Here is an 8,952-nt window from a genome sequence, read left to right as displayed (position 1 = left end):
GGGAGAGAGAAAAATCACCAATGAAGATACTCAACTCTGGACACTGCAAGCCTTAAATTTGGCCAGCCAGGCCAAATGAGCCAATGGGTGCAACAGTGGCACATCTGTTATGGGGGAAACCAACCACTCTCTAATTGGACTGGAGGCCCACTCCATGGGAAGGAATACATCCCTGATACTGAAAACCTACAACAGGGGTAGTCATGAGCCCTAGGGGTGTATACACTATGCTCACCAAACTGCCCAGTAAGCACTTTTCTTAATGTTCATACCCTTATATTAATGCTACTCTCACTTTTGGTTAGAGAAGCTTCTCTTTTCAGATGGCAGTGACCTTGGGATGACTCAGAAGGCATCGTGGTGCTGAGAAGACGTGACAGAGGAGTGCTCGGCACTGAAATATCTCTATCACACCTTCCAAGGCTCAGGGTCCATTGCAGAAGAGGTGGCGGAAAGAATGTAAGAGCCAAAGGAAGGGTAGGACTCCTTACAAGGTGCTCCTCCAGACATAAAACATCCAGGATATCCATGACCTCACAGTGCCTGACACTACCTACACGAGACCATCATAATAGGAGGAAAAGATCATGACATCAAAATAAAAGAGAGACTGATTGAGAGTGGAAAGGAATATGATGGAGAGTGGAGTTGCAAAGGGGAAAGTGGGGGGAGGGAGGGAATTACCATGGGATATTATTTACAATTATGGGAGTTGTCAATAGAAATAAAGAGAGAGAGAGAGAGAGAAAGAAAGAAAAAGGAAAAAACTAGATAGCCAGAGAGAATGACTCTCAAGCTCCCTGGGGAGGCAGACGGCAGGCGCAGACCTCACCAGGGCCTGAGCTCTGGGTGTTTGCTCACTCTCCAGCTGAGGAACTCCAGAGTTGGGTGTGGGGATGGGCTGCCCAGGCAGGAAGGGATAGTGGCAAGGAAAGAAAAGAAAAGAGAAGGGTCACTGAGTGACGAAGGCTTAATGGGATTCAGATGGAGGAAATAAGGCTGCCCTTGCTGAAAGGAGGGAGGTCAAAGGGCATGGAGCTTTCTAAAGACCGGAGTCTAGGCGCCGGGCAGGCAGTGGGGCAGGGCTCCACGTGCGGTACTGGAGCTGTGAGGGCAGATCAGCTCCTCCCACCAGCAAGTCCACACCCTCCAGGGCCCACAGCCAGAGGAGTCAGGAGGGCACTTGTTGGAGGACAGGTGGATGGAAAGGTCCCATAGACTAGGTGGGTGTTTCTACTCCACTGTGCGACATCGGGCAAGCCCCTCACATCCTCTCTGAGCCTCTTTCCTTGTTCATGACGTAGGTCACTTAGGACTTCAGGGGTCAGTATGTAGAGCACATAGCACAGGGCAGGTGCATAGAAAGAGTTCCATAATAGATGCATCAATGGGCTGGATGATGGCTTAGCGGTTAAGGCGTTTGCCTGCAAAGCCAAAGAACCCAGGTTCGATTCCCCAGGACCCACGTTAGCCAGATGCACAATGACACACGCGCACAATGTTGCACAAATGCACAAGAAGGTGCATGTGTCTGGAGTTTGTTTGCAGCAGCTGAAGACCCTGATATTCCCATTTTCTCTCTCTTTGCCTTTCTGCTTCTCTTTCTAGCTCTGTCTGTCCATATCTCTCTCTCAAATAAATAAAAAATTGTATTAAAAAGAAAGGAGAGCCAGGCGTAATGGCATACACCTTTAACCCCAGCACTCGGGAGGCAGAGGTAGGAGGATCTCCATGAGTTCAAGGCCACCCTGAGACTACACAGTGAATTCCAGGTCAGCCTGAGCTAGAATGAGACTCTACCTCAAAAAAAAAAAAAAAAAGGAAGGAAGGAGGCTGGAGGGATGGCTTAGTGGTTAAGGCGTTTGCACTTAGGAGGCAGAGGTAAGTGGATCCCCATGAGTTTAAGGCCACCCTGAAACTACATAGTGAATTCCAGGTCACCCTGGACTAGAGAGCAAGACTCTGCCTCCAAACAAACAAACAAAAAGTAGAAGGAAGGAACAGTGTACACAGAGGCATATATCCGAGGAGAAAAGCCTGAGGTGAAGATGGAAGATATGGTAGAAACTGCTGTCCCCAGCCAAGAGTGTCCAGAAGCTGGAAATGGCAGGGATGGGAACTTCTCTGGGGTTTTTTGAAAGGTAGCATGGCCCTGAACTTCCTAGGCCCCAGAATTGTGAGAAAGCATTTTTGTTGTTTGGAGCCATCCCGTGTGGCATGTCCATGGGCTCCATAAATTACAGGGTGAGGAGATTGGAGAGAGGGGCGTTGCATCAGCACGGAACAAGTACAGACATCTTTGTGCGTGTGTATGTGAGTGTAAAGTAGGTGTGGTGTGGTGTGTGCGTGCAGATGCATATCAACACATGTGCAGAGGCCAGAGGAAATCATCGGATGTCCTTCTGTCACTCATCTGTGTGTTTCCTCTGGTCTCTGCTCCGCACAGGACTGGGGTTGCAGACATGTGTGGTCATGCCCATGTATTTACATGAGAGCAGGGGAATTGAACTCAGGGCAACTCAGGCGTTCTCAGGTCTTCATGCTGGCACGGCAAGTCTGAACTGCCGAGTCATCTTCCCAGGCCCACACCTTTTTATTTTTGCCATTCTTCCCTCAACCATCCAGTACGACCATCACTGACCCGGCATTACGCTGTGCTGGCTATCGTGAGTCAGGAGGAGATGTGGAGGCTCTACACAGATACTGTGCCATTCTGCCATACGGGAACAGAGCAGCTGTGGGGTTTGGTGTCCTGGAGGCTGTGGGGAGGGGATCCTGGAACCAGGCCCCCATGGAGACAGAGGAGTAAGTACTTCTGTGCAGTGGCCCTAGGGAATCCGTGGGAGGAGGCTGTGACTAGGTAGCCCCGCCAAGCTCTGCCCCAACCCCCTGGCTACATGTGCCTTCAGTGTTTTGCTGTGAGGCCTCAGGCCAGACAGGCCCTAGCCACATCACCTGTTGTATAGAGCCTGCCATCCTGGATCCAGTGAGGGGGGGGCTGTGAAACCCATGGTGGCTTGTGAGGGGCTCCATTCAGAAACACACCACATTGAGGGGGAAAGTGTGGAATGCTAAAGTAGCTTTATCAGTCCCCAAGGTCATGTCTGGGAGGCTGAGGCACACCCCAGCAGTTGCACATGGGCCTGCTGATTTCTAAAAATAAATTTTAGTTATTTTAGTTATTTGCAAGCAGAGAGAAAGAGAGAATGAGACTGAGAATGGGCACGCCAGCGTTTCTAGACACTGCAAAGAAATTCCTGATACATGCACCACTTTGTGCATCTGGCTTTATGTGGGTACTGGGGAATCGAACCCGGGGTTGTCAGGCTTTGCAGACCAATGCCTTAACCTCTGAGCCATTTCTCCAGCTCCCTGCTGATTTTACCTCTTGCCCTGTGGCATGTGGCAGGTGCGTGGCCTGAAAAACTCTTAAGTCCTCAGATCCCAGGGGTAGGACCACGGATGCGATGGAGCTGCCAGGACGCGAACACACTTCAAAGTAAGCCTTCTGAAACCACCAGGGCGCAGCTGTTCAGATGCTGGCCCAGGTGAAGTTGCCCACTTCCTCACAGATCCTTCCTGCCACTCCTCCCTCCCACCTCCAGCTCTAGATCTAGGAGCGTCAGCGGGTACGATGACCGCCCCCTCCCCCATTTTACAGACCTGCAAATAAAAGTTTATTGAGTCCATCAGACAGAAAGTGGGAAAAGCAGGCTGCCTGTCCGTCCAGGGCACACGGGTCAGGAAATCAGGAACCGTCCTCGAAGCCCGTGGTGTGGGTGGGGTCTTGGAGAGGGTGGTCCACATCAGGCCACTCGGCTTAAGCGCGGGGATGGAGGTGGCCTCAGCCCCCTCCTGGGAGGGAGGGCAGCGGACGCGGCGGAGCTCGGTCGCCGCCCAGCGGTCGCACACGGGCTTGCAGGGCGGCCGGGACCCGGGCAGCAAGGCTGGAGCGCCCGGCTGAGACCCCGCTGCGGCGAGCGACTCCAGGATGGCTCCTGCGGTCCTCCGAAGCGGCAGAGGGCGCTGTGACCGACCACACGAGCGCAGCCCCGAGCCGGCGCGGGCCGGAAGCGCGAGTGCCAGAGCCACTTCCGGTGCGGAGCCGCGGCCTGGGTGGAGGAGTAGGTCCGGGCGCGGGGATCTGAACCGGGAGAACCGGAGAAAGTCCCGCGGCCTCCCGAGTGCACCCAAGCCGCCGTGAGCCTCGGCGGGACGCGCGGCCGCCGCGATGCCGTTCCTTCACGGCTTCCGGAGGATCATCTTCGAGTACCAGCCGCTGGTGGATGCCATCCTGGGCGCCCTGGGGATCCAGGACCTGGAGCGGCAGGAGCCGCTGGACGAGTGAGTCGCCCCTCGGGCCGGGCCCCGCGCTGTCGCTGTCACCGCGACCCTGGTGGGGCGGGGAGGGGACGCTGCAGGCCAGTGCCGCGAAAGGCAGGAGCGGCCTCGGGCCCACCGTCCGCCCGGCGCAGGGGTGCAGGGCGCAGGCAAGAGGGCCTCTGAGCCCGGAGCTGGACGGAAAGAGCGTTCGGTGGCTGCATGCGTTTTCTGCACAGTAGGCCTGAGAGCCTCCGGGAAGGCGGGTGCCCACCCGGCACTGTGCAGGGCAAAAGCCAGGTCTCCCGCCTTTGGGACGCTGGCGCTGCAGGGACAGGCTGGCGCCCGGAAATCACTGGATGGTGCGTGAGGGGCATTGGAGGCACGAGGAGAGGAAAGGCGCCCGGGTACAGTAGTCAGCTGGATTTCAGACACCGTGATTGTCAATCTTGCCAGGGGGGCTTGGGAGGTATCCGTCCCCTCTTTTCACAAGGTCAGCTCTCATCTCTCCGAGGCTTGCTGTGAAAGCGCAGGGCAGGGTGTTTTCAGAACTCCAAGGGCAAGCTGGAGTGAGGGCAGCGCAGCAAAAAGAGCTGGGCGGAATTTGGGTGAGCCCAGCTTCGTGCAGGTGTGCTGTCCCAGATAAGCGTTTTGTTATCAGCGCTAGGGTTGGAGGGAGAGGGAATCCTAGTAGGCCAGCAGGTTGAAAGAGCTCTGGTGGGTGAGACTGGGAAGGACAGCAAGTGTGGGTGGAGCACAGAGGAGAGGAAGGAGGAGGTTTTGGCCTCTAAAGGGTTTGGGCCATTTCCAGAGCTACGTACAAGGAGGGGAGATAGCCCCGGGTCAGAACAGCTCTAGGGAGGTAGCGCTGGCTGAGGAGTGAGAGCTGGGGGACCGACCGGGTGTGAAGGGGACAATGACATGGTCAGAGGCAGGGACGGATGGCATCCTGCATCTCCACACCTGGGTGTGTGGCATGGACCTGGGGGGGGGGGGCGGGAGAGAGAGTGCGTACGTGTGTACTGAAGTCAGCCCTTTCACAGCAAGCTGAGGGGTGGCTACAAGCCCACTTCAGCCCTTCACCCAAGAAAGACTCCTGCCCCGCCCACTGAGCCCAGGCTGCTTAGATGGGTGATTTCAGCAGGGCACATGGGATCCTGCCCACCTCAGCTGCCCTGCCTTTTGCTGCCTAGCTATGTTGCCAATGAGGAGAGCCGGATCCTGGTCCTCACGGAGCTGCTGGAGCAGAAGGCTCACTCTCCATTCTACCAGGAAGGCGTGAGCAACGCCCTGCTGAAGATGGCCGAGCTGGGCCTGACACGGGCAGCTGCAGTCCTCCTGCAGAGTGGGGCCAACCTCAACTTTGAAGGTGTGCAGGGGCAAGAGGGGCCAGGCTGTGCTTGGGGAGGGGCCCAGGCCTTAGGCCTCTGCTTCCACTCTGCTCGAGTGACTTCCTCCATTGCACCCCAGCCCTGGCAGCTTCCAAATGGCTCTTAGTGCCTCTGTTCCCACAGTGAGCTGCTGCTGCTGCTGCTGCTGCTGCTGCTGCTGTTGCTTCCACCATGTGATTGACTTAGCAAATTTTCCCCGCCCCAGATTAATCCCAATTCCATTAGAGTGAAAATGTGGCTGCTGCTGGCACAGTGCCCAGAATTGAGGGGTGGTAATTTCTACTACTTTCTCTGAGCTGGTCTGTGTTTCTGCTCCTGCCAGAGGGGAAAACAGATCAGCCACATTGTGCCAGCGTCAGTCACAGCAGGGCCGTGTAGGTTTGTGGCTGTCACCCATGGAGGCAGGCAGTGCTGCTTATGAACAACAGGTTTAATGCTGATCCGGGCATAGCCAGGGTGCCTCTCTTCTTACTGGAAGATAGGCCCAGGCTGTTGTGCTCCATGGAGATTGGGGTCCAGGAGAACAGGAAGGGAAGCCTGTCCCAAAGCCATAGTCACCTGACCTCAAGAACCTGGCTGTGCCCAGGCATGGTGAAACACTTGGGAAAACGTTAAGAATGATCTCATAATCTGGGGAACAAAGCAAGTTGAGACCAGCCTGGGTTACACAGTGAGACCATCTTTAAAAACAAGACTGCAGGGCTGGAGAGGTGGCTCAGCTGTTAAAGCATTTGCCTACGAAGCCAAAGGACCCAGGTTCGATTCCCCAGTATGCATGTAAAGTCAGATGCACAAAGTGGTGCATGCATCTGGAGTTTGTTTGCAGTGGCTGGAGGCCTTGGTGTGCCCATTCCCTCTCTAAGTAAATATAAGCATTAAAAAGGAAAGAAAAAAAGACTGCAGTTATAATACTAGCCATGAGCAGAGCTGCCACTCTGCGTGTCCCTGAGGAGCAGTGCTGAGGAGTTACCCCACTAGAAGAGGAAAGGGAGGCCAAACAGGCTAAGTGGGACCCCTGGTTTCTGCGTGCTAGAGGTGGGAGTAGAGGGAAGGGGTTCTGAGTGAGACCTGGTTCTGGACCTGGGAGGATGTACCAAAAGCACATCTGACCGTGGCTGCCTGTGCCTGCAGACCCTGTCACCTACTACACAGCTCTGCACATCGCTGTTCTGAGAAACCAGCCTGACATGGTGGAGCTGCTTGTGCGCCAGGGGGCTGACATTAACCGGAGGGACCGGGTAAGAGCCAGGTCTAGCCTGCTTGCAGGGATGTAGTAGGGTCCCCAAGTGGTCTCGCTGGGTCCAGGCTGACCTGGCTGGTGCCCACTTTGGCTCAGATCCATGAGAGCAGCCCCTTGGACCTGGCCAGCGAGGAGCCTGAGCGCCTGCCCTGCCTGCAGCGCTTACTGGACCTTGGAGCGGATGTCAATGCAGCCGACAAGCATGGTAGGTGCCTTAGCAGGCAGGCCAGGCCTGCGCCCCAGGCACCTGGCAAGGGGAACCTAGGGCAGCCCTGGAGGACAATGGGTCAGTGGCTGGGTGGAGGCCCTGGCTGGCATCATAGCATGGCTGGTGCACAGGTGGAGGGCATAGACTTGCCTGAGGCTTTTGAGAGGTGGATAAGTGCACCCAGCTTGGGGGATGGTGGGTGCAAAAGCTGGTGCTTATCCCTGAACCCTCCTGAGGGCTTTCACCCCATGTTTGGTGGCACTGGCATCCCACCCCTCTCTTCTCCCTAGGGAAGACTGCTCTGCTGCATGCTCTGGCCAGCAGCGATGGGGTGCAGATCCACAACACAGAGAACATCCGGCTCCTTCTGGAAGGAGGTGAGGCACACAGTCTACCTGGAACTGCCTGTGGCCGCCCTCCCCCTTATCGGTTGGCAGAGGCGAAGGTCGCCTCCCATTTTCTGTTCTCATGGCTCTTTCAGGGGCAAATGTCAAGGCCACCACCAAAGATGGGGACACTGTGTTCACCTGCATCATCTTCCTGCTTAGTGAGACCGTTTGTGGGGACATAGATGAGGCCCCAATTATCAACCGCTTCTGCTTCCAAGTCACACAGCTGCTGCTGGCCCATGGGGCTGACCCCAGCGAATGCCCAGCCCACGAGTCACTCACCAACATCTGCCTCAAGAGCTTCAAGCTGCACTTCCCCCTCCTGCGCTTTCTGCTGGAGTCGGGGGCTGCCTACAACTGCTCCCTGCACGGTGCCTCCTGCTGGTCTGGCTTCAGCCTCATCTTTGAGAGGCTCTGTTCCCACCCGGACTGCGCCGAGGACGAGCACCACGTGGAGCTCCTGCATAAGGCCGAGACAGTCCTGGACCTCATGGTGACTAGCTCCCAGAGGCTCCAGCTGCCTGACAACTTCAACATTCACCCGGTGGGCAGCCTGGCAGGGAAGATCCAAGCCCTGTACTCCTCCTTGAGACAGCTGGAGAGCTACCCGCCTCCCCTTAAGCACCTGTGCCGTGTGTCTATCCGGCTGTGTTTGCGGCCGTGGCCTGTGGACGCAAAGGTCAAAGCCCTGCCCCTGCCTGACAGGCTCAAGTGGTACCTGCTCAGTGCCCACAGCGGTGCTGAGGAAGACAGCTGCTGACAGCTAGAAGCCAACAAAGGTTCAACCTAGTGCCTGTGACAACCTTCAGAGGGTCCTTTGAGCTGAAACCTCTTACTGATACAAGGCTGCCAGGTGGCACCCCAAGTTCCAACCACACTGGAGGGTAGGGTGCAGGTGGGACAATTGCCCTCTGCCTTGGGTAGCCCCAGGGCCTTGGTTGAGGCTGGGCAATATGGGGTCCAAGAACCCTGCCTTCCATCTTGTCCTGCGGGGAGGCCAGCTGAGGTTCTGCTGCCACACAGGTTTCCCTCAGTGCTTGTGAGCTGGAGAAGGCTGTGGGCCACCCAGGGCTGGCCTTTCTGTGTTGAAAGGCAACCTGGCACTTGTTTCTTCCACTGCTCTGGGGATGAGCCTCCCACAGCTCCATTTGAGGTGCCAGGGCCGTGCTCAGTGAAGCCCTGCTCATGCCCAGCCCGGCCACAGGAGCATGCTTTCTGAAGCAGTCATGAATGCATAACCGGGACAGCCCTATCTCAAGGGCCTGGAAAGAGCCACCAAGGTTGGAAGTGACCCAGTGCTTCAAGTCACCTTGGTCTTGGTGAGTTGTGTAAATGCCTTTGTGGGCATGAGCTAAGGTAATTAAATGTTTATAAAGTTAACCTACCTCTTGGCTTTGAAGGTCC

At 56.1% G+C, this 8,952-nt stretch overlaps 1 protein-coding gene across 1 annotated transcript; it reads left to right on the top strand.

The window, feature by feature from the left end:
* Positions 1–4,107: 4,107 nt before the first annotated feature.
* Asb6 (ankyrin repeat and SOCS box containing 6) lies at positions 4,108–8,933 on the top strand. The gene is made up of 6 exons (XM_004671770.2): positions 4,108–4,344; positions 5,514–5,689; positions 6,843–6,949; positions 7,048–7,156; positions 7,450–7,536; positions 7,641–8,933. The coding sequence occupies exons 1-6, from the start codon at positions 4,232–4,234 to the stop codon at positions 8,306–8,308; spliced, it is 1,260 nt and encodes a 419-aa protein (XP_004671827.1). The 5' UTR covers positions 4,108–4,231; the 3' UTR covers positions 8,309–8,933.
* Positions 8,934–8,952: the final 19 nt, after the last annotated feature.

This window comes from Jaculus jaculus, chromosome 1 (genome assembly GCF_020740685.1).
Source record: "Jaculus jaculus isolate mJacJac1 chromosome 1, mJacJac1.mat.Y.cur, whole genome shotgun sequence".
NCBI classification, from domain to species: Eukaryota; Metazoa; Chordata; class Mammalia; order Rodentia; family Dipodidae; genus Jaculus; species Jaculus jaculus.
This window is presented reverse-complemented; position numbering and strand designations above follow the sequence as displayed.